At 42.9% G+C, this 26,829-nt stretch overlaps 1 protein-coding gene across 1 annotated transcript in view; it reads right to left on the reverse strand.

Annotated features, from left to right (window-relative positions):
• ADAMTS3 (ADAM metallopeptidase with thrombospondin type 1 motif 3) overlaps positions 1 to 26,829 on the reverse strand; it is a 233,316-nt gene that overhangs the window by 95,016 nt on the left and 111,471 nt on the right. The window contains exon 5 of the mRNA XM_075608092.1: positions 5,261 to 5,460. Within this exon, the coding sequence (XP_075464207.1) occupies positions 5,261 to 5,460 (200 nt within the window). The remainder of the gene's footprint in view (positions 1 to 5,260; positions 5,461 to 26,829) is intronic.

The following is a 26,829-nucleotide window of genomic DNA, read 5'->3' on the forward strand; positions in this document are numbered from 1 at the left end:
GGGTGATACACACAGAGGGTGGGTGATACACACAGAGGGTGGGTGATACACAGAGAGAGGGTGACTGACTGACTGGGGGGGTGGTGACTGATTGGGGGGGGTGGTGACTGATTGGGGGGGTGGTCCCCTGATTGGGGGGGTACCTCTGGTGTCACACACATACACATGCTCCCATACACACATACACATGCTCCCATACACACATACACATGCTCACACACACATGCTCACACACACACGCACACACACACACACACGCACACACACACACACACACACACATGGGGGGGAAGGAAAGGCCGCGACCAGCACCACCACCACGCTCCTCCCCCACCCACCCGCGCCCCTCTCCCGCTCGTGGGGGGGCAGGCCGACACCCCCCACCATACCTTACGCGGGCATATTGGAAGCTTTGGGGAGGCAGGGTGGGGGGGAGGCACGTGGCGAGGTATCCCCCAGGGGACAGTCAGCCCCGCAGTGGCCGCCACTATCCTGCTCCCCTCGCCGGCATGTCTTCACAATGCGCGGCCAAGCAGCTTTGCAGACTGCTTCTTCCCCCCAGCCCGCGGCGGCATGAAGCTAGCAGGCGGGGAGGCGGCAGGGTAGGTGGGAGTCATGTGGTGAGGGCCGAGGCCGCCCCCCCCCCCACACGCCAACCGGGCTGCAGCAGTGGGGACCTCCCGTCCCGGGCAGCGATCGGTGGATCGAGGGGGAAGGGGACAGGAGCAGGGGACAGGAGGAGGGGAAGGGGATAAGAGCAGGGGAATGGGACAGGAGGAGGGGAAGGGGACAGGAGCAGAGGACAGGTGCAGGGGACGGGAGCAGGTGACAGGAGAAGGGGAATGGGACAGGAGAGCTGCCGCGGTGGGGAGTAGGGGGCCATGTGGGGACCAGGGGGATCGCAGGGAAGGAGCAGAGGGGCCCAGCATGGCGTGTACTTACTTTTGATGTCCGGGCAGAAACAATGGCCGCTCGTTGGGGGCGGGCTCTTATAGAGCCTGGCCGCGCGCCCACAAAGCCTGGGAGCGCGCGCCAATCAGCAGTCAGGTAGGGAGTTTATTTATTTATTTCTTTTTCAGCGCGAGCAGGGAAAATTTGAGCGCGAACGGGGGAAATTTAAAAAAAAACACATGTGCTGCTTGGGCCAATATTTACACGCCCGGGGGTTAAATCCACCCGCCCCGGGTGAGTAAATGTATAGGATTGTCGAACACTGTATATAACAGAAATAGCCATATTCATCCAGTTGCAATAGTGCAGAATAAATGAGTACTTCAGTATTAGGTGATAACTTTTTTATTTGGACTGACAATTGATATCATAGGAAAAGATTTCAACAGTGTTCCTCTCTTCTTCAGATCAGCATTAATGAGTTAAAATGGATTCTATGGCTACCCTCAACCTGAACAAGCTCCTCACCCCTACCACATGCAGCACTTATCATCTGAGATCTGACTCCAAAAGACTGTTCATGGTCCCAAGGTTCAGCAAAGTATCTGGCCGCTCCTCCTTCTCTTACCGTGCACCCCAAAACTGGAACAATCTAACGGAGACTCTCACAGCCACCACCAGTCTAAGTTCTTTAAAAGCTAAAGCTGTCACATTTTAATCTTGTCTGTAACTGTTACATATGCCAATAATATATATTATCTCTAACTGTGCATGCAATGTCTTGTATATAATGTATACCCTGTTCACTTATGTAACTATGTATTGTCACCATTTATTATTTGTCATCATAACGCTATGCTCAGGACATACTGTACTTGAAAACGAGCGGTAACTCTCAATGTATTACTTCCTGGTAAAACATTTTTATAAATAAATAAATAAAATAAAATAGACATATATGCCAGTTTGTGAGGACATTCAGTGATTTTGGTGAAAGTTCATACTCAGGTATGCGCAAAAATGTGTACGATTGTCCTCAAATGTAAAATTTTTCAGTTTTCACAAAAAAGCAAGTTGTGTTTTGTTTACGAAACTGAACAAAAACATTGGACATCTCTGTATGATGCTCCAGCAGCATTATAATTACATGTGTGAATACAAAAACATTGATTACTTTGTATTAGTATTAATTCATTATATTACTTTTATTTATTTTTTTCGAATAATACGTGGAATAATATTGATGAAAAAAGATTTTTAAGAGAAAGCAGCAATCCCCTTCAAAAATAATTCTTTTGTTTTACTTAAAAAGTTGTTAAGTGACTTAATGTGACATTAACTTGCAAGTTTATGTCATGTTTTGCGTTAATGCATATCTTCAACGGCCAACAATGTATTGTTAAATCATGCTTTCTATAGGAAACAGCATTGCGTTAACCATAATGGCCGTTGGTGATTATTATATGCAAAAGAGGCGTTCCCCTTAGCAGTGCATAGCCACAAAGGTTAGTTAAGGTTAACGTAGAGACATAAACTTGGAGTTATTCACATCCAAACCCTGAAATAGGGAGCTTACAGGGTCTGGATGGGTGTGGCACCACAGTTAGGTATGATATACTGTAACTAGCATAGTGTTATTCCCAGCGTTATTGCTATCTCCTTTCCTCTATTTTTTAACAGTACAGTAGTTAAACACCAATTTTATTTTATTTATAAAATATTTTAATAGGAAGAAATACAATGAAAGATACCTCTCGTTTTTCTGGATAAAAAAATATTTCTGGATGGGAGTAAGATATACTTAACGTCACATTATTGGAAGCTAACGCACTGTTGCGCTTCAATAATGTGACGTGAAGTCTATGCTAGCGAAATCAACAACGGTTGTTGATTTTACATATAATTAGCTTTACTAATTTAATTAACATCCATTACTGATTTACGGAACGTGACGTACTTATATTATGAGACCTGATTTTGCAGTGCTTTGTGGATCTCCACAAACATTTTGAAGTTTTATGCAAAAAAAATACAAGTAGGGCCACCGGGGTAACCAGCACAAAGCCGCAAAGGTTTTCTTTTGGTGACCTTGGCGGCCATATCTGTAGTGTGCTGCAATTACAGACCCCGTGGTCATATTGTCCGGAAGATTTAGGGGTTAATATACTGGAGAATCCCTTGAAATGAGAGCAGCACAGCTATTAATGTTTTTCTTTATTTACGTAAAAAAAATAGATTACATAAACACTGCAAAATGTTGCCGTTATTTGCTCATTTTCTTTTGCAAAAAAAAATAAATGTTAATTTTCAGTGTGGCAGTAGCTAAAGCTGCAATATGATTGGTGCTATAGATTGCACACGTTGCTATACAGTAGTTTCACCTAGGAGGTGTGAAAATAATTTTAGGTACAGAAAATACTTCTATTTACTCAATGTGCGCAACACAAACTTACACTGTATAATAATTTGAATCTCTGTGTTTACATGTCGGTAGCCATGTATCCCCATGGCTACTAATCTGCCATACCTAACACCTAAGCCCTGGTACCACTTCAGGCACTGTTACACTACCGACACGATTTATTCGAGCAGGGCTAGTTCCGCAAGCCGGGGGATGCCCCAGCTTGCTAGCCCCACTCCCTCGGCGTGCCGCGCGTCACCGATGCGCGGTCACGCTTCATCGGGTGCCTGCGCCCTCTGCCCGAGGGAGCCCTGGTGTGCCGTGATCTATGGGACGGCGGTGGGGGGTTCCGGGGGGCCCGGCGGACCCGGAGAATCGAGGGAGAAGCCCCGATCGGAGGGCCGCTCCTCCGAGGCTTCGGCGCGCGTTCGGGACACCCCGGCGCGCGCCCGGTTACTGTCGCGGCCGAGACCGGGCAAATGCTCGAATAAACTCGGCCGCGACAGTAGGTTCATATCTATGCCCTTGCTGCTGCAGCAGTAAACAACTCATTTGAGTGACAGTGGGTGGGCCTTAGGCCTCGTACCCTGGGTACAAAAGGGGCTGCAGATCCAAATTTAGTTGAGAGTGCTGGGGAGTTCTCCTTCCTCAGGGAAGAGAGAGAGAGATATCCCTCCCGCAGGCGAGTGGGAACAACTACCGCATACTCCACCAGGGAGCAAGGGAGTCAGGGATAGACCTTTGGGGCCTCAAGCCCTGGGGGTTGAGTCCAGGGACCTGAAGAAAGGCATTGTTGATGTGTACGGCTGTACTCAAAGACCAGTTGCTGCTTTTATACTCCTGCCTGTGATTGCAGTTTATCAGGGGGAGTGCAAGATGGTTTTTCTGCAGGGACTGTACCCAGCGCTGATGGGGCATGCTGGGAATGGAGGCGCTCCACCCAGAATGAGATGAGAGCTCTATATCCAAAAGCCTCTCCTATCTTTCCCACTACCATCAGCGGAAACTCAGGAATCCTGTAAGCCTCACAGGTACAGCACAACGAGAGTACAGGTAACAGTGAAATTTACCAGAGGGTGGAGGAACACCTGTTACATGTCTATCACCAGATATGTTTTAATATATTTTTGGTTCCTCTAAGTAAATCGTGAAATAATTATTTGGCTGTATATCAAATTGTATCCATTACATGGAGTTTTGATTCTTAGTAGCATGTCCATATCAGGTCACAAGTAGGCAGCAAGATGATAATTTTGGGGGTCTTTTATAACTTGAACACAAAACATTTTAGCCAGTGGTACAAATGTAGCAAGCCTTACCGTGTTGGGCACCGAGGCAAGCAGTGTGACCACGACCGCTCGGGGACCAGATTATCGCTGGGGGTGAGAGGGGGGAGGGGCTGATCCAAAAGCATGGACCCCCCACAGGGAAGTCGCAGCAAGCACCGTCTCCGGAGCAGCGTTTTGAAAAATTTGCTGCCGCGGCTTCGGAAACAGTGAGTCATGCTATATCTGTATCAAGCCCATCACAAGGAAACAAGGGTAAGCCAAAGCAGGGGGTGGGCGTTAGATTGTCTGCGGGGGCGCAGGGTTTACAGAGGCCCCGCGTGCTTCCCGAAGGCAATTAAATTAAGTGCCGGGGAAGCGGCGAAGGCCTCTGTAAACTGCACTTACCTTGCTCCTGGAGACGCATCACCATGGCAACACGTCATGTTGCCACGGCAATGTGACGTCCTGACGCCGATGCTAGAGCCAAGGTAAGAGGGGGGGGCATGGAGAGAGGGGAAGAGCCGGCAGGGGGGCGCAGGGAAAAAAGATTGTGCTCCCCTGATCCAAAGCATGGCTCTTCCCTATGTTCAAACAAGAATATACTACTCGTAAACCAAATGCAATTTAGCAGAGCGATGAAATAATTTTAAATATGTTATTGATTGCATTAGAACAAAAATGTCTAGAAAGCAATACTCACAATGTTCATTAGGGTAAGGAGGTAGTTCTGAACATGTTCTTTTCCATGAAACCTGACAACAGAGTCATCCACTCCAAGGAGTACCTCAATGTTGTAATCATTTTCACCTGTGTGTCTGCGTCGTCTCAGCGTTTCATTTACTTGCTTCTCAATGTTGCTGTAAATGTTGTCTAAATAACCAAGGCCTCTAAAATCTGCCCCTATAAAGAGGATAAAGACATATTAGAGTTAAATTCCTAACAAATTAGAAGAAAATGTATATATCAGGACTTAGGCTGCGTCCATGGTACCTCAGACCGCACAGACGCGTCCGCACGCTGAGCGAACAGACTGCCTTAAGGCAGTGTTCGCGCACATTCGCCGTGCGGGCACGTGCACACGTAGGCAGGAGGGGGCGCGCGATGCGTGAGAAATCAGTAAAAACTGATTTCTCATGCGACAGGGCGGTCACGTGAGCGGTTTGCCAAATGAGGGCGAACCAGCTCCGTGACATCACTAGGAACGCCCCCACGGCCCGAGTACTATGGCCAGGGAAAGCATCCGCTTTCCCTCAGCCTCCGCGCATCTCTGCACGGTCTGCGGCACCATGTCCGCAGCCTTAGAAAGCTTATACTGTACATATGGTACTAAATCACACAATTTGGCAAAATGTGCACATTTTTTGATCTTTGTTGTATTTAATTGAAAATCGCATGATAACACATTAAAACATGCACCAGCAGAAACTCAAGTGATATTGGGTATATCTGTAAATGTCAAATTGTAAAACGTTTAATGTCGAAAGTTTACTTAATTGCACTTTTACATTTGTAAACTAATAGATCAACTGTTTTCTTGAGTTTCAGAATTCAAACACATTAGTTGTATAATTTAGGATGAAGTTTGGTCTGGGGCTAGGCATACTGTCCTTTTACAGAGCTGGAAATTCTCCTCATTCACAGTATCAGTGGATTAACAACACATAAATAACTCTCTCTTCTTTCCACATCAAACAGTAAGGTTTCTCTAAGTGCTGTTCAAAACAGCAACATGGTTACTGTGGGTGAAACACTAGACATGCCACGAAACATCACAGTTCAACCTCAAGTCTTTGACTCAGGAGTGAGAACAGTGTGTTAGCACATAAGTGGTAAATTCATACACTAGCTCCTGTTCTAAAATTGATTTTTACTGGTTGATCTAGCAGGCAGAGTATATCATCCAATGGAAATGTACTGTCATCATGTGATATACCAATCTTCATGAATAGAATATTCATGATGACTATTTGAGAAACAGTCTGCCCTAACAACACTTTTGAGCTATTCTGTCAGGAAAAGAATTTTGAGCAAAGAAGCATGTTTAGGTCAATATGTCTACAGTACATCATGATATGAATTCATCCTTAATTTTTTTTGTTTATATTAAGTGCTGTTGAATGCAAACAATCTGTGTTGACTGCTCTAACGAGCTTTTTGTGACCTTGAGCAACAAAAAAATGTCTTGCTACACTAATAATTGTGCTTGTAATATTACAGTTACTGTATTTTCTTCCTAATTCTCTTCAACCACCCCTCTCCTCATATCGCTCGACGGGCTCCCAATTAAACTAGACTTTCCTTCAAACTTTTCATGCCTTTCAAGACATCACAGTACATACTTTTGCCATCTCTCTAAATAATCATTACTAATCTATTGCTACAGTATACCACTTCACACACACTCTGCACAGGCATGTCTACTCTTTACTCCACTTGTCTTAATTGCTTTGTCGTGTCTGAAACAATTCTCTCTTGCAGTACTCTATCTCTGGAATGCTCTAATTTTCCGGGCTACCACTATCCCTATCTCCAGAACCCAACTGAAAACCACCCCTTCAAGAGGAAGCTTTACCTCCAATATCAGCCACTTTCTTGAAGTCAATCTTATTTTATTGACAATTATTAACTAATCATTCAGCAGCAGCCTCTCTGATTACACACTCTTACACTGTTACATAATTTGCATTTATCTAATATTGTATTGTATCACAATGCTACACTCTTTAGATTGTAAGCTCTTCAAGGTAGGGACACCCGTTCACAGTGTTTCCATTGATGCCAATAGCACTCACAATACTTGCATTGGTGTTATCCTGTATTGCTCGGTCAATGTGTATATTATTTTGTACAGCACTGACTATATGTTCAACATAATTTAAGAATAAAGAAAACAATCTCTGTAATGACCAACTGTATATAAAATAGTATATATATATATATATAAATATATAAATATATATAATTTTACTGTATGTATTATGAGACTTCAAAGGCCTTTACGTACAGTACACTCTAAAGGAGCTCATTCTTTCAAGCTTGGAAGTTTGGAAGTTGTATTTTGGCTGTGCAACTTCATAGACCTACACAAAAATAATACTCATTCTTTCATGCTTGAAAATTGTGGAAGTTGAAAATGTGGAGCAATGAGGAAGCCCACTTATGATGTTTTCTTAATGAGACTGCGCTAGACTCAATTGCATTCTTTGAAGATCTTCACTGTGTATGGGTGGATGTAAAAGTCTTCAAAATGAGGCGATTACGGTTAGAGCATGGCAAAAGCACAGGAGAGTCATTGAGAAAAAGATTAATTAACAGCAAATTATAAACCAAGTTAAACTAAACAGCATATCTGGAAATGGGAAACTAAATGAGCCAAAAGGCCTTTATCTGCCATGAAAATTTTAGTTTTCATATTTTAAGAGCTATCTTGAAGTACAATCATGTTTATTCATTCCTTTTCTTTAATTTTAGAAAATTAATTTAATCACAGAAACCAAAAATCCACTACACGTATGAGGAAACAGTTGTCATTTTAGTTCTTACAAAAGACTAAAGACTAAAAGACAAAAGACAAAAGACTAAATAATCCAGTGCACATCTCATCTGTGATGAATTTAACTAGTTTTTTATGAAGTTCACGAATCAGGTGCATTTTGTTCCCCAAAAACTTTGCAAACAATTTGTCAAGCATTAAATGTCAATGGCCCAGATACAGTACATCAATGTGTACATTTTTGGTCAACTTGCATGTTAGTTGACCAGAAAAATACAAATTTTTGGAAATAACACCTCCAGTTTTCCATACGACTGCTTGATGTACTGTATCTGGGCCAATGTGTACTATGGGATTCCAACAACAAAGCAGATGGCATTAGGTTACATTACTCTTTATGCACTGCCATTTTTGCTTAATTCTGGTGAAAATTTTGATATTAGGCAGTATTCTGGCAAAATGTTGAACCTAACTCAATTTTCGTGCATTCCAAAGCAATGAGAACTTTTGTGTAAATTTCATTAAGCAAATTCGAAGACATTCGTACAACTCAATCTAACCCATCAACTTTGTCACGGATATAATATTCTATGCACCTCTGTTTAAAGCAGCGGTCCGCACTTCTTGCTGATTTTTAAAGTTGTTTTTATTATAGCTTACCTGAACCGTATATATATATATATATATATATATATATATATATATATATATATATATATATATATATATATATATATAAGGTATCACCGAATTCTGAAGAACTCATTTATTCTGCACTATAGCAACTGGACTAACACGGCTATTTTCTGCTATATATATATATATATATATATATATATATATATATATATATGTAATTATCCGAGTTCTCCGGACCTCAGGGGAACCCTGGTTTCCAATACACAAGATTTTTTGTCCACTGGACACATAAAGCAGCTGGTTTAGGGCTTGCTCTGGCACCTAATAGAACAGGGGTGCGCAAACTTATCTTCATGCGCCCCCCTTTCTCCTCTCCCCTCCGGCCCGTGCTCCCCCCCCCCCCCGCCGGTTGCCATGGAGACGCATCATTGAAACCAAGGTAAGTAAACAAGTTACAGAGGCCTCACGCGATCCCTGGCATTTATTTTAAATGCTTTCGGGGAAGCGCTGGGCCTCTGTAACACCCGCCACCCCCCAATCTAGCACCCCCCACTTTGCAAACCGCTGCAATAGAAAGTTGTAACGTCACAGGTGGCGTTGCAGTTTTCTGTCCGTGACTCGGTGGCCATATTTGTAAATTTCATGCGTCTTGGGAAACAAGGAACCTCTAGGTTCAGATAAGCTAAAAAGAATATTTTGGGGGAGGATTGCTGTTTAAAGGAAATGTACTTGAAAAAAAAACAAAAAAAACCTTGGTGGGAAGAAGGTGATCTCTGTAGCTGAACCGTATTAAGTTCAGCTTTGGGTACCCCCTGCTCCCTGAGATACTTACCTCTAAACGTGCTGGGTTTTAATATATTTTCATTTTCAAATGTCTGATTGCCGCACTGGCACTGAGGGGACTAATATACAGTACTGATCATGAAGAATTTTATTGCCATTATACTTGCGTCATACTTGGCAAATCTATGTGCATTGACTTTAACGATCAGGTTATGGTCTGATGCTTTGGATCATGGTGCGCCTGACTTGGTTTGTGTAATTTTTGTGTGTTTTTTTTTTACTTGTTGTTCTCTGTATATTGTAAATCCATTTCTCCAATGTCATTTGCTTGGGGTTATATCACTGAATTAAAATATGGACTGCTTTGGAAATGTGCAACCTTTGCTGGACAGAAAATAAACAATCTGTGTATCATGTAAGGGCTTTGTGTAGCCTTACATAGAGATGCAAATTTCATACAAGCTGTTTATTAGTCTGTCACATACAGTATTATTATATCTATCAATTTATATAAACAGGGAAAATAAAGGACGGCAATGCATGAGACATAACATTTTAAGCATCTAACCCCCAGATAAACTATGGGGGTTAGTCATTGAACTGCGATAGTGCCAATCGGGGGAACTATCACATGGAAATATCTATTTACAGATTGGCACTATCGAAGTTTAGTAAATTACCCCTTTTGAGATCTATTTATCAAAGTCTCCTGGCTGCTCAACAGGGTTAAGAAAAGTTCTATATTTATCAAACAAAAATAATTCCATTAAAAGCAATGGGATTTTTTCCGACTTTTATAAATCTCGTGCAAGTTTTTGTTCCACTTTTCTCCTAGTTTTGCATCTGGGAGACTTTGATAAATAGACCCTGTGTCTTTTTCCTGTAAACATTGGTTTGCAATGCTCTGCAGATGTTTCTGTACCAAAGGGGTTACAGAAATAATGCAATGCAAAAAAAAAATACACATGTTATGCTGTTATATCATTCAATTAGCCTATGCTTTACACTTGAGATAAGCATCACTTTCTACACTAATTATCACTTTGATTCAGAATTGAACACACAATGTTTTGCAATAACACATTTTTCATATTTGATGGGAAAGTGATTCCAGATGGCATTCGGAGTATCGAATCAAGGATGCTCTTTAAATTCTTGGCTTATACATCTTTGAAAATTCACAGGTGTTTAGTTGGAATTAGTGAATAGCACCATTATGTGGGAAGATAGTCTGCAGTGCAAGCCTGCTTTACTAGAGTCTTTTGTGGAAAAATATTATATTGAATATATTTAAGTTAGATTTACTTCAGGCAAGATGAAAAATATAAGCAATCCATTTATCATCATCTTGATTAAAACTGAATTATTATAGCATGCAAATGAGTTGTAACGTTTATATAATCCTGCTTCTCATGTGTTGTTGCTCAGTGAATTCTGCAGTGAGAAAATTACTGGAATTAGATTACTACATACAGTAGATAAAGTAGATTGTACCCAGAAAAGGACCACTCCATCTCTTCTCTATGAGTCCATAACCTCTAGATCAGGCAGTGACCAAGGTGGAAATCACAATCACATTTGGACTCATAAGATAGCAATTTTAACATATTCCTCTTAATCAGAAAATATGTACAACTGTAAGACATAAAGAGATGGAAAACATTTCAAGGTAGGGAAAAGACAATAATTCAATCTACCAGGTCCGTATCCCTGTACTGTAGTTCTTCCCTTCTATCTTCTAAATCAGGGGAGCACAATATTTTTTCCCTGCGCCCCCCTGCCGGCTGTTCCCCTCTCTGAGCCCCCCCTCCCACCTTTTACCTTGCCTCTGGCGTCGTGACATCACGTTTCCATGGCAACAGGATGTCACATGACCTTCACAGAGGCCTTCGCAGCTTCCCCGGCACTTAATTCCCGAGAAATCTGAATTCTAGAACCTTTGGGAACACAATATATACCCTTCTATCTCCCTACAGTGACATCACGGGTCACAAGACCCACTTATTCTTACAGGGCAGTCAGCCCTGAGGGGAGAAGAGTAACCTGAGGGATCCCACACAGTTACCCCATTAAGACTGTGTCTTGGTTGGTCAGTAGACCTACTTTTACTGAAGGCTACTCTGTGATCGTGCATCACAGGTATGTAAGTGACATTCTTCAAGTCTTCTGCCTGCTAGCTGGTAGATATGCTAGCCCCTGCATCCTTATCCTTTTCCTTGGAATGTTCAATTTAACATACTTCCTTTAATACTGTTAGAAATATTTTACTGTAGTACACAAACAGATGTAGCAAGGCTTAACGTCTACGGTGCAACACAAATCAATGGTCACACGACGCGGTCACACAACGCGATGGTCGCGGCATCAATGGATTAACGCTGTGGTGAATCACATTGAGAAGCATAGACCCGCCGCAGTGCGATCACAGCAGACACTATCCCCAATGCTGCAGCCTTTTGCTTCTTCGTCCGTGGCACTTGGGACAGTAAGTCTTACTATATCTGTAGAAGTCAATAATTTCAATCAATTCTGTCCAATATGGCGAAGCATGTTAATGTGTAGCTAGCGGTGCATTATTTCCCATCCCCTTTAATTGAAGTTAAAGCATCTTGAATGTGCGCGCACATGCGCAGTACGGTTCGCGCATGTGCAATGATACCCCAAGCTACGGTGGCCATCTTGGTACACCTCGCACTACGGTGGCCATTGCTCACATAGCTCCGCAGGGGAACTACAACCCCCAGCAGCCATTGAGGCTGCAGGATGAGGTGGCTAAGCTTAGCCAATAGGGCTCTAGGATTCCTCAGCTCGCCGGATGGATACTACCGCACGTGGAGGCGGACTACTTCGCTGATGGCAGCAGCGTGGGACACAAGGCCCTTTTTCTTGTCAACGGTGGCAGGTACTGGAACACCTGGCAGGTATAAGACAAGTCATCAAGTGCACCAACTTTACTGTACATACTGTGGGCAGCGCTGTCACACATGTCAGGGTGGGTTGGCTACTGTGGACACCATATTGTTTAGGTGCCCAGGGCACCTCAAGACGTTGGGTGACACTCTCACCGGGGTGTGGAATAGGTGGTTGGACAATGTGATACGGTGTGTGCGTAACACCGTGCAAGGACTGAGTTATATGTATTATCGTGTTACCAATTGCATGTCAGTAATCCTATTATAGACGCGGTGTGCACTTATTGCATTTGGTCCTGTGAATGGGGTTATCCAGAACTGTCAGGATCCCTCACAGGTGGAGGCGCTGTCACTGGATGAATGAGGTACACCCCAAGCTCCCAGCAGCGGAGGATCAGGCCTCCTGTGAGCCGCAGGTAAAGCACCACACACACACACACACACACACTATCTGTCACATCTCCCATAGGGTGGTGGAGACAGTGCTACACATGAATTGCTTTTAGAAGCAAACACAGTGTATAAAATAGAAAGGGAATCTTTTAACTCTCAAATAAGGAGCTAACTACCGTGAAACCTTCTGCAGTTGTAAAAGCACGTAGATCTGTTTTAAATTTGTTCTAAGCCATCATTTGTTTTTTGAATAAGAAAATAAAATAAAAAACAATCTAGGGGTGAAGGTACTGAGAATATATTTAACATTTTTGTATTCATCAAAATGTCAGTGCTATGAAGTAATGCAAACCTTCATAAAATGTGCATCGTATCTATAAACATTTCATACATACAGTATGACACATTAGTTTGAAATTATTTTTGATGCATAGCGTCATGTTGATGCAATTTTAATTAATACAGAATGATGTGTATTTTGTATTTATAATGTGTTTGTAAATATAAATTACTAGTTTAATATTATGTATAATAACCATACTGTGAAAATATTAAATTTTGGTAACCTACAGTACAGTATAATGAAACAACCATGCTGTGTGAAATACAATTTTAGGTTGATACATAGCAATTTAATTCTGTACTAACACTACTAACAGACTTTTTAGGGTTTACGCCAAGTTAAACATGGCGGACGATTTTGGCAGTTTCTCCTTTTTTAATGACGCACAGAAACATTCTTTTAATGTACCAACCATTATGCATTACCAGCATCTGTCTACCTAATGCTGTCCATTTCAATGCGCCCCCAAAAAGTACAAATACTTTTTATTTTGTCGATGATGGAGCAGATTGATGAATTTCAGGTTAGTACATAGACACAGAATTTTATCTGTTTATTTTACAAAAAATTTTAAAGAAAAACTTTTTAACTCTCCATTGTTCTGTTTGGCTACCTAAAACACTAATTCCGTGTTCCATATTATTTTATCTCAATTTCTGAGCAAAATCCCGTGCGCTGACCAACCCTCCATCTCCACTGCAACTACAAGAAGGTTCCGGGCTTTATCTTCTCTACTGGTCCAGCTGCAGAAAACAACAAGGGCAAGTATACACTACCCTTTCTTTGGTTACACATTACCACACAGGCAGTATCACAAGCCTAAATAAATAGGGAGCGCCCCAGCCTTTTCTCTTTTAGTACATAGACACACCAAAGCGCAATTTAAAAGAAGATTTCTGTGTTTTAAAAAAAACAAAACAGTTTTCAATGCTTAGTTCATAAGCCCCCTCGTACCTAAAAAGGATATAAAGGGAGTTCACATTAAAAGAGGCACGGTGTATTTGCTTGTATGGGTTCCGTGTTTCTTTTAGTGTGGACACCCTGTATAGGTAGGTTATTATAATGATACAAATATCACAAAATGACTCACATTTTCTAAGCACTGCCATTTCATAAGACACTTACTGGTGCTGGAAGTGAATGGGGATTCCAGTGAAAGGTCTCTTTTGGCACCATACATTGTCTTAAGGAATAGCACTGCTTAGTAAATATGGGTCACAATAAATACACATGTAGCCATGGCTGGTCCAGACTGCTTGTCTGCCTCCTGTCACATAAGTCCTTAGTATCTACGGCTGTGGCAGGCTATTCTAGGTGTATTGACCCCCACTCATGCTGACACTCTGAGTGGCAGGAGTGGTGGTGTCACAGGGTCTGAGTATAGCCAATACTGGTGCATACCGTGTGCCCTCCCCTTCTGGTTTCTCAGAGAGGAAGTGCTAAATTATAGAGAGTTCTCTTCCACCCCTCCTAGGAAGAGGAGGTGTGTGCAGTGTCCTCCCGGCTGGGGGTGAGACATGCCAGTCAGTCCCTCCTGGGCTGACAGAGAGAGAGAGATATCAGAACTGAGAACATGGCCTCAATATTATCAGAGGGCCAAGCATCATCTAGAGGTCTGGGGCCCATCTCAATCTATCTGTATCCGTTGCATGACACCAGCAGTGGCTGCTAAAGAAAAGCATCCATTTTTATATACCCCTGCCTGAGTCTATAGTCTATTGAGTAGGGGTATGGAAGAAGTCTGCCCTGGCGGGGACTGTCTCTGGGAATCCTGGAGCCCGCTAAAGCTGGGGGCGCTGACACCCTGAGTGGAACCTAAAGATCACCAAAAGCCTGTTCTGTTACCCCAAAACACTGCGGACACTCAGCTTTCCAGGACCCTCACAGGTATGACCGCACCACAGACATCAGTAGCCAGCAGTACATCTTCCAGAGATGGGGGGAGGGAGGGAGGAGGAGGGGCGAACAGGGCTACACTTCTTTCTCTCAATTTTAGAAAACGTTCTATTTCAGGGTCCATATAGATAGTAACATCAATTGACTGAAACATAACTTCCATTCCTGTTTTCGGTAATGTCGCTTTTTTTAAACTGAGCTGGTCCTGTGGATAAATTGCTGGAGAAAGTGGTTTTCGAGCATTGCTACATAATAATAATAATAATCTGTCATAATCAGAGGCTCAGAAACTACAAAATGCAACTTGTACTGGTGGAGAAAGGTATGAAAGAAGAAACAGGTGTAATTTTAAATGGTATGAATAGAATTACCTTATTTTTCATGTTGCAAGTTTGGTGCCGAAATAAACACAAGCAGAGGAGCTATCTTAGAAATACGTGGAACATCCGTCATAATCCTAGAAATCTTAGTGAGATAATTTGACTGCTACTATATTATGACAATGTCAGATAGAAGTTGTTTTTAGAAATGATTTGAGTGTCTAATGCATGTGCCAGACTCATACCAAAGAATGCATGATGTATTTTCTCAATAAAAGTCTTCAAGCCTCTGGCATGAAATAAACGACATTCATCTGTGCAGGTTGAAAAAAAAACATGTACAGTATCTAATTGTGTGTCCAATGCTTTCACCCTTTCACTTCCATATTGCTTGCAATTCACCACAGGTTTTTAGGCAATTAGGTGGTTGAAAACCTTTAAGTAGCGCAAAATAATTATATGCGTTACACGTTTCTTAGAGAACACGAGCTAAAGGACCTATCAAGTCAGGTCATATTTATAACACGTCATCATGGAATCTTCCTGTGAGTGGTATGACCAGTACGCAGTTCATTTTAGGACACTGTTAATAGGGATTGCTACAGTAAATATAATTTAGTAAGCAAATATATGGCATTATAAGAACGTATTCATAAAGGCAGCAAAATAATGTTGTACCAGCATAAAGTTGATTATACAAGGAAACATTATTCAGGTAGCATTTTATTAACAACCTCATTTCTTACTACAGTACACAGTATGGCTGATTCCATATACAGACATTCATTTCAAGAGAAAACACAAAGATGTATGCATAGATGTAATCATTTAATACAATTTTGTTGCACTGCTAAATTTACTCTGGTTTTGCCTTGGCATATTTTTCTTAATAAATAAAGCATATTTTTTCTCCAACAATAAATTAAGTACAGACCAATATTTTCTCAAACCAGATGACATGCCCAAGGGTAAAGTGTTTGTAAACTTTTTCCGGTGCATGTTTTAAAACTTCCATGGCAACTTAATGATAACTAAGACTGTGTGTATTCAAACTAATACCTCCTAAACCATAAGTATTATATTAATCATTTGACATTAATAAAACATTCAAGACTGCATCAATAAATTCCACATCATACAGGATATAGATTACAATTAAACAATGTATGAACATTCTTATTGTGGACTAAAAAAATGTCCAAGAGAATTTTAACTCATAGGCCGGATTCTCTTGGCCCAATAAACTTATCTTGGATCTCCATTCTAAAAGCACAGAAAACTTTATATTCAGTGCTATAACTGTAGCATGGTTATTCACAATCGATTCACCAAGTATTTGTATTGGAGGTCTTTCTAGCATTGATAAGGCTAAAGGTGCAGCCCCAACCAATGTGATCTACATTAAAGCTCAAGCTGATGCCCATAAACCCATACTGGCCAACTTTTGTTTATTAAGAGGACACCTCCTTCATAAGTAGGGATATTTAGACAATATTATAAAACCCATTGCCAGGGGAGCCAGCAACACATTGCAAGCCAATAAGTTGATAGCCTCTATGTCAGTGTAGGTGTTCAAGCACGTTATGAAACCTTTATATTTAAAGTAGTTTCTCGTTTTATTTGGCATTATTTATTTTTTATAAAAAAAGTACCTCAATCTAGCCTTATTTCTCAAAAAAAATGTAATGTTATTAATGTATTTTTTTAACATCTTAAAATAATCCAGCAAGCACCAATATTTCAGCTATGAAAAAAGCAGTATGCTTATCTTGTTATGCTGGTAGAGCTTGTCTACATCCAAGTACAATCTGCCTAGTCAGAAGATGTAGTTTTTCTCTGGCAGTATGTCTATCACTGTTTAATTAATATCGCTAGAAAAATAATATTCCTAAATACAGTAGCATGAAGTTTGTAAAACTTCTGTTATATTGGAAGTAGAAGTGGTGAAGAGGCGGTCACAGCAAAAAGTCAGGTTCAGGAACGGTTGTGATTAAAACAGCTTTATTGGTACATGCTGTACATCTCAGAAGGGGTCACTCTGACGCGTTTCGTCCCTCGTCGGGACTTTTTCAAAGAGTATACTACCCTTAACACACAGACCCCTTAAATAGGAGGAGACCCATTCTGATTGGCTGGTCAACAGATGACAGAAGGTTTCTTAAAGCTCAATCAGGTTGATATTGAAACAATGTTTGGGTTTAACCTGGTCTGTGTGTTAAGGGTAGTATACTCTTTGAAAAAGTCCCGACGAGGGACGAAACGCGTCAGAGTGACCCCTTCTGAGATGTACAGCATGTACCAATAAAGCTGTTTTAATCACAACCGTTCCTGAACCTGACTTTTTGCTGTGACCGCCTCTTCACCACTTCTACTTCTACTACTACAAGGCTGGTGCACGCAGGCACATCACCGCGAGATTCGCCCGTCTGAGGTCTGACGTCATCATTCCCTTCCCACCCACGTGGACACGCCGGAGCGCAGTGTTTGCAGTGTCGCAGAGACGCACTAGGATCAGCACTCCTCCATCAACAAGACACAGCGTGAGCGCGATTATCCAGCGGGATCCCACAATCATCTTGTGAAGTCGCCACGGAGGGAGGATACCCGGACTGCACGCGCAGGGATAGATCTGACGTCACCGACGGCACCCCAGCGGGTCACCCAGAGTTAATCACACGGAGATACCAGTGACACCAGGCGGGTAAGGGCAGCAGCTGTGGCACTAAGAGGTCTGCGAGTGGAGTGTCCCTGGATGCTTCATCCTTCGCACCCAGCCAAAGTCTGCACAACGGGCCCCCCGCCCAGGGTGAGTTCTTATACTGCATTTTATTTTACTAATTGATGCTTACGGTGATCTGCCATATATACTCTTTAGTGGACTGTCGGTTTACTCCCATTTTAAGTCATATCAGACTCTAGTAGCATCAGGTCCATTGGGCTCATTCCCCAAAATACCCTATTTCACTTCTGTTATATTGCACTGCGATGAACAAATTATTTTCACGATAACATCAGTCCAATTTTACCTTTTCAGTTAAATATTATGGAGTTTCATTCATAAATAGGGTGAGTTGGTAGTATGGTGGCAGCCATAAGACATCTTATAAGATATATGGTCCAATTGCAGCATTTAGAAAGTCTGCCCCATTATTTTAGAGCCCCATTATTTTAATCAAACCTAAAACATGACCAATTATATTTTGTCGGCTCCTCTTTGAGGGTCACTGACAACACTGAAATTAGATTTCACAATGAAACTATACTGGTAGTTGAAATTTGGGTGGTTTAAGATCATCGTTCTTAGATCAGAACCACACTCATCAAGTGTTGCTCAACTCCTTAGCACTGAAGAAATGTTGGACTTTTTTGGTGCTAGCACCGACCCCAGCAGCAGCATATTAAATGTCCATGGAGAAAACACTATACCTAGAAAATGTGTGGGATTTTGTTAGGGATAACCCCAAACAACATTAAAACAAGTTGTTCTCTCCATTACAAGTAACAATAACTGTCCCAATGTTAGTGCCACACCCACCGTTGTTGTCATAAATAGAGATGTATAAGCTACAGGTGAAACAAACAGACACCTGGGAAATCTGGGATATCAGAGGGAATCCCTTAACCAGTATCAAATGGCTAATGGCGCTAAAGAACCCTTCCTCCCCCTATGACATAAGTGTTACATTATACAGCACCATCGCGTGACTTTTGGTCAGTAACTTCTATATCATGCAGTGCTCAAGGGGTTAAAGAGCATAGACAGAACACATAATACATGGGAGGAATAAAGGCTTATGGTCAAACAACTTCTGGCTGACACTGGAAAGAACTACTTGAATTACATGAGGTATTGAGAAGGGAAAGAGGATCAATACAAACTGAAATAGTGGGAGCGAGTATTATTTATTATTTGTTATTATTTTTAAAAATATTGTAAGTAGAAAGAAACATTAAGATATACTGTACATCCCATTGCTGTGGCATAAGACATCTTCTGCCACAGGACGGTATCTAATGGCATAGTACCTCATCCAGCGCATTATTCTGTGTATATACTGGTAGAGCATTTTAAATGTAATCTTATACCTGTTTAAATAGATAGATGTAATAAACCTGGACTTTGAAAGAGTGCACCAAGCCATCTGTTCTCAGCTTGGCAATGGGCACAAAACTTTGTTCAAAGGTTCTTATGCTACTTATAATAAAAATTTAATTTGGAAACAACATTGTTTTTCAGGAAAAAGATGGAAAAAAACAAAAGCTTAAATACAATACAACTGTAACTTTTGGAAACAGTGGAAAAAAATTGGACCCAGAATAACTTCAATGTCACAATGTTATGAGCGAATGAGAAAAAGGGGGCTTAGCAACAAATGCCTTGGCAAAAAAATAAATATGTCAAGCAAAGCCACAACTGACATAATATTTTCAAAGGGCCAACAGCAAGGAATCACATGTGCAACCCAAATCACAAAAGCTTTATTTCCATGGCAGTAGTATCACAACAGCTTACAAATATGTGTTATTACTAATGTTATCTCATACTTCTCTTTTCCTGGATGACAGAAAGCTTTAAATACAGGCTACACCCTTCTCATATGGCATATAGCTCTAAAGTGTTAAAGTGTCAATATATTGCTTAAAGTTTAGTGTTCTTATGACGTACACTACCTAGTATTACATGGGCCCTGACATGCCAGGGGCACCTATTGCCGTACCCGGTATGTCAAGGAAAAATTGCTAGTTTACAAGGGGCTGATCAGACAGATGGCCAGATCAAAACTTAAACGAGGCCCCCTCTACAGTACTTCCGTTTCAGCTGGGTGTTGGTCATATGATCACTCCTGAAACGATCACATGAATGCAAATACTGGAGGTCCTTGTCACACTGGTGCTGCTGGACCTCCGGCATTGAAAAAGTTAAATACTGTACCTAAAAACAGCTTTACGTCACATATACAGTTTATGCAGATCTCAGTGTCACAAAAGCGCCGACATGTCCAATCATCTGTAACTTTGGAATTAAACTTCTCTGTTTAGCTATTATTAAGTATGTGCACAAGGCAACTGCTATAAGTGTCTCAGTTCTTCCCAGGTATTAAATATATATTTTACAACAGTTTAGTAGGCCCAACATTTAACAAGCGTCCTTTGTTATATAGGTTCACAGCAAAAATTATTTTGAAATGTGACAGTCAATGCAATAATTAAAGGCTATTATCTGGGCTCTGGCTGCTGATGCTGTCTGGCATTGACTTGTTACTATTGAAGAAGCCGCATCCCACTGTTAGGTCAGTGTCTTTGCAGGTGCATAGGCCCATCCAAAAGCCACCATCCAAAAAAAATCTTTTGAGCTTTGGAATGTGATAAGATTGGAATCCTCTTAGTGACAACTGAACAATTAAGGACAATTATGCTTTCATTCCTATGTCCATTAATGATTAACTCGGTGGTGGTACATTGCAATGAAATGAGCCATTGTGAACACAAGAGCAATTTGTGAGTCATAGCTCCCCAGAGAAAGTTTAATGTCCCTTTTGTTTGGGTCTGCATAAATGTTTTCCCACATTATTTGTATTTAACGTTTTGCACAGTAGGTGATTTCCTTATTGTGGCTAAATGCTGTGAATTCCTCTCACTTTTAACTCAAAGTACGCCATCGCCATACAGGGAAGCCATCTTCCCCATGTCAGTGGAACTGTGAGCTCCATTCATTTGAAAAAAAGCTGTCATCAGGATGCTGGCTTTTCGGTTTATTGTATAGGCTGTAAGAGTTCTGCTAGTCACAGCTTTCCTAACTGAAGTACAGGCATACCCCGCATTAACGTACGCAATGGGACCGGAGCATGTATGTAAAGCGAAAATGTACTTAAAGTGAAGCACTACCTTTTTTCCACTTATTGATGCATGTACTGTACTGCAATCGTCATATACGTGCATAACTGATGTAAATAACACATTTGTAACAGGCTCTATAGTCTCCCCGCTTGCGCACAGCTTTGGTACAGGTAGGGAGCCAGTATTGCTGTTCAGGGCGTGCTGACAGGCGCATGCATGAACTGCCGTTTGCCTATTGGGCGACATGTACTTACTCGCGAGTGTACTTAAAGTGAGTGTCCTTAAAGCGTGGTATGCCTGTATGCAAGGCAAAGAGATCCTTTTTTTTCAACCACTTCTCGGTTTGTAATTGTATAATATTACATTTTGTAACTAGAGCACTAATTTTAAACAATGTTATCATATAATCACAGAATAAACTATTTAGCAAAATGTATTCTAAAAGATATGTGCACTTAGAATTTACTATACTGATACATTAAAGATGGTAACATTACTTTGTGATTTTTATAAATACATATACAGGTAAACCCCGTTATAGCGCGGTCCTCGGGGTCCACCCCGAGACCACCGCGTTAGTAACGGGGTCGCGCTAATTTAAAAAAAAAAATGGCCGCCGCGCGCCTGATCGGGAGGGAGTGAGGAGGGAAGGAAGGAAGAGGTGGTCGGAAGCCCTACACGTCCCCTAGCAACGGCTGGGCAACCTGCTCCTTACCTCCCACCACGGCGGAGAGAGAGACACTTGGGGGGAGAGCATGGGGGGATAGAGATGTGTGTATGCTGCCTGTGTGTGTCCTGTGTGCAGGGCCTCTTGTCCCGGGCCCAATGAGTAATGGGAAAGGTGCCAGACCCCCGTCAGCAAGACTAATCTGTCCTGATCCGCAGAGCTGGCCTGTTGGAAGGTGTCCATTGAGATGCCTGTCCAGGCAGCATGCTGCAGACTGGTAGAAGGGAAGTTTCCGACAGGCACCTCCATGGCCACCTATCAGCAGTCAGCTCGGCTGCCCCCTCCACAGGCCTCAAACAGGCCCCCTCAATCCTCCAGGGGGCGCTCTCACAATCTCTCCTCTTCCAGTGTCCCTATCCCCCTCTCTCTCACATTTCCTCCCCCCCATGCCCCCCCACCTACCGGCCCTCCGCGACATAGCCCACGCGGCCCTCCGAGTCACAGCCTGCTCCTCACTCACCCCCCCTCCTCCCGACACCCCCCCTCCTCCTGACACCCCCCCTCCTCCCAGCACCCCTCCCTCCTCCCGACACCCCCCCACTCCTCCTGATGCCAGCTCCGCTCCAATCTCAGCAGCCACCACCAAAGGTAGGGAGGGGGAGTGGGAGGTGTGGTGTAGTGTGCTGTGAGAGTGTGTTGTGAGAGCTGTGTGCTTTGAGAGTGTGCTGTGAGTGCTGTGTGGTGTGAGAGCTGAGTGCTGTGTGAGCTGTGTGCTTTGAGAGCTGTGTGCTGTGAGATCTGTGTGCTGTGTGAGAGTGTGTGCAGTGAGAGTGTGTGCAGTGGTGCAGTGAGAGTGTGTGCAGTGGTGCAGTGAGAGTGAGTGCTGGGAGTGTGTGCAGTGTGCTGTGAGCAGTGTGCAGTTTAGAGTGTGTGCAGTGTGTGCAGTGTAGAGTGTGCAGTGTGTGCAGTGTAGAGTGTGTGCAGTGAGTGCAGTGTAGAGTGTGTGCAGTGTAGAGTGTGTGCAGTGTGAGCAGTGTGAGCAGTGTAGAGTGTGTGCAGTGAGTGCTGGGAGTGTGTGCAGTGTGCTGTGAGCAGTGTGCAGTGTAGAGTGTGTGCAGTGTGTGCAGTGTAGAGTGTGTGCAGTGTGCTGTGAGGTGTGTGCAGTGTAGAGTGTGTGCAGTGTAGATTGTGTGCAGTGAGTGCTGGGAGTGTGTGCAGTGTAGAGTGTGTGCAGTGAGTGCTGGGAGTGTGTGCAGTGTAGAGTGTGAGCAGTGTGCAGTGTAGAGTGTGTGCAGTGAGTGCTGGGAGGGTGTGCAGTGTATTGTGTGTGCAGTGAGTGCTGGGAGTGTGTGCAGTGTGCTGTGAGCAGTGTGCAGTGTAGAGTGTGTGCAGTGAGTGCAGTGTAGAGTGTGTGCAGTGTAGAATGTGTGCAGTGTGAACAGTGTGAGCAGTGTAGAGTGTGTGCAGTGAGTGCTGGGAGTGTGTGCAGTGTGCTGTGAGCAGTGTGCAGTGTAGAGTGTAGAGTGTGTGCAGTGTGTGCAGTGTAGAGTGTGTGCAGTGTGCTGTGAGGTGTGTGCAGTGTAGAGTGTGTGCAGTGTAGATTGTGTGCAGTGAGTGCTGGGAGTGTGTGCAGTGTAGAGTGTGTGCAGTGAGTGCTGTGAGCAGTGTGCAGTGTAGAGTGTGTGCAGTGTGTGCAGTGTAGAGTGTGTGCAGTGTGTGCAGTGTAGAGTGTGTGCAGTGTAGAGTGTGTGCAGTGTAGAGTGTGTGCAGTGTGAGCAGTGTAGAGTGTGTGCAGTGAGTGCTGGGAGTGTGTGCGCAGTGTGTGCGCAGTGTGTGCGCAGTGTGTGCGCAGTGTGTGTGCAGTGTGTGTGCAGTGTGTGTGCAGTGTGTGTGCAGTGTGTGTGCAGTGTGCAAAAAAAATTAAATTTTAATTTTTTTTTTTTTTAAACGGGAGCCACGTGAAAAACGCATTATAACTGATTTTGCGGTATAACGGGGCGTGCTATAACGGGGTTTACCTGTATATACATATAGTGAATACTTTACCATCAGTGGTGATGATAAAAATAAAGACAGCACTCAGTAGTAAGGTCCAAAAGACTGTATTCAGCAATAAATCACACAAATCCAACGTTTTGATCCACCAAATGGGATCTTTCTCGGGGGGGGGGGGGGGTGCACAGCAGCACAGCACCCCCCTGGGTGGATCGAAACATTGGATTTGTGTTATTTATTGCTGAATACAGTCTTTTGGACCTTACTACTGAGTGCAGTCTTTATTTTTATCATCACCACTGATGGTAAAGTATTCACTATTGGCCTTTATGGACTTAGCACCGGACTCATACCTATTGCAACTTGGAGTGCCAGTGATCGCCTTCTTATATATATATATATATATATATATATATATATATATATATATATATATATATATACATATAAAGGAAAAAAACAGCGTTCAAGGACAATATACATAGGTGCAATCGTGAAATCAATAATATAAAGTGCATATATACATATATGTGCATGTGAAGTATAAACAGAACCACAGTGAATATCAGAAATAAATAACACTAATGTCCACATGTAGTGTCCAGATAATGAATTGTTAGGCAAATACCAATCTGGAACAAAATCCTTGTCAGGAATCGGCGTTCTCCTCGCTCCCCACACAGAGCACTCCCTCCCCGCAGGGAGCCCATGGACACACAAAACAATCCTGCCTTACCGGCCTCCACGGCTCCTCGCCCCTGCTGCCGTCGCGGGATCACTCCCCTCGGCGATTCCTCTGCTCAGCACCGGGCGCGCCCACGCCCTCCTGCACGCACACCTGCACCATCCACTGGCTCGGTTCACACGCGTACACGAGTTACGGAGCACGCTCAGTCTGTACACTCTTATTCCCGTCCCCCGGACCTCAGGCTCCGCCCCCGCACACTGCACGGGCATACTCAGGTTACTAACAAGACTCACGCAAACATATAAAGTGGGTAAAGAGACCCACTCAAAAGATCCTCATTGGTTGCACGCTAGGCTAGGGATAATATATAAGGTGTCAATACCTATATACAATGGTGGTTCAGTCAACCTTTACAGGGAAGCAACTGCTCACTGCATTGAGTGAGGACAATTGCCACTAAAATGCCATAGCAAAAATAACAAAATTTTATTGAATATTAACAAGACTCACAACATAAACGGCGCATGCTCTAAACTAACTAAAACCAATTAAAATATGAATCCGGGAAACAGTCACAGCTGTAGCGGTCAGAATAAATCACCATCTAATTCCCATATAGGTACATATAACTTGCCACTACTGATTGGCTAATATTGGGATTAATATTCAATTGCAATGTACCTATAATGTGTAGGTGTGCATGGGATGAATACACAGTGTTGGCGGCGCAGATAGAAAACTAAAGACACCTGCCACAGTATCTGCAGTATCTCCAATAGTAGTCGCACCTATTTTAACACAATAATGGGTTGCACAATGTCTGATCGCTTAAACTGCATGGCGGCTATAATCATTAGGCTATGAAATATCGCCCTGTGTGATCATTATTGATGGATAATATCCACTTATAGGGCAGAGTGTGTATGGATGTATAAAACAAATCAATATTGTCAGTGGCGCAGATAGAAGATACAGCTGCATGCCGCAGCTATACACATAGTAATCACAGGGTCTCCAGCACCAAATAATACAGCATATATTGCACATGAATAACTGGTACTAGGTGCTGTCTTCAAGGGAGTAGCCCTGATCTATTGCCTGCACCTGTGCCAGGACAGAGATAGTGTAGATGGGGATGGAGGAGAAGAAAATACTAATAAATCACTCACACGGCCATGTGTGGGTGCTGACACTCAGAGTGCTCCGTTGGTCCCGTATGGAATGAGTTTGTGCCTTCTGTGGTGTCTTCAGCTAATTAGCAGTCTTCCCCTCAGTGACAAATGTAAGTGTGGATATGGCAGGGTTGGAATAAAACTGCTTTAATGACAATAAAAATTAGAGTGGCTCTCTACACTTACATGAAACACATGAACCCCGACAGCAACGGAGGGATTCGTGGCAGTGTCAGGTCTAGGTGGATTCCCTGCTTCCGCGTCCGGACCCAGGACTGTAGGCGTCTTATGCTACTTCCCTCTACGGTGGCTGCTGAGGGTCAAACTAGTGAGCTACGGGTTTCGCCTGTTTCATTTGGAGCCTGACGAAACCTGGTTACAGGTGAAATGCTTAGCTCACTAGTTTGACCCTCAGCAGCCACCATAGAGGGAAGTAGCAGCAGACGCCTACATCCTCATCCTGTTCCAGACATATATATCCATTTGTTTAGGAGCTGTGCAATTTATTTGCCCCTGTTATGCAAGTCCCTGCTAGATGCAGGCAGTAACAGGATAAATGTGTGGGCTAATGACCCTCTTGTGCTCCTCCTTGATGGACAGGAGTGAGGTGGTGACTCATGGTCTGTGTAAGCCTATCGGGGATAGGTATAGGCCATGAGCCTGCCCCTTCTGCTTCCTGAATGAGAGGCAGAGCCAAAACTAATTAGTCCTGTTCCTGGTTCTGAGGAGAACAGAAGCAGAGAGCTGTGAGTCTCTCCCATGGCGAGATGAGTGTGCTCACCCTAAGCCCTTGAAGCTGAGGGGAACATCTGACCGGAATATGACCCCTTACTATTAGGGCAAAGCACCATCCAGAAGCCTGGAATCTTCTGAACCCTTGCATCACTTTAAAGATCTGATGCAGTGACTGCTAAATAAAGCCCCTTTGTTAATCATACACCAGCCTGGATTGAGTAAGTGCATGGTGTGTATGACTAATTTGCTTCAGAGCAGACTGTCTCTGGTACTACCGGAGCCCCCTGAAGCTGGAGGTGCTGAACACCAAGAGGAAAGAACTACAGTTTATTTCCAAAACCCTGTCCTGGTCTCCATATCACCGTAGACAGCTCAGATCTCCTGAACCTAACAGG

Source organism: Ascaphus truei, chromosome 1 (assembly GCF_040206685.1).
Source record: "Ascaphus truei isolate aAscTru1 chromosome 1, aAscTru1.hap1, whole genome shotgun sequence".
In the NCBI taxonomy this organism is placed as follows: Eukaryota; Metazoa; Chordata; class Amphibia; order Anura; family Ascaphidae; genus Ascaphus; species Ascaphus truei.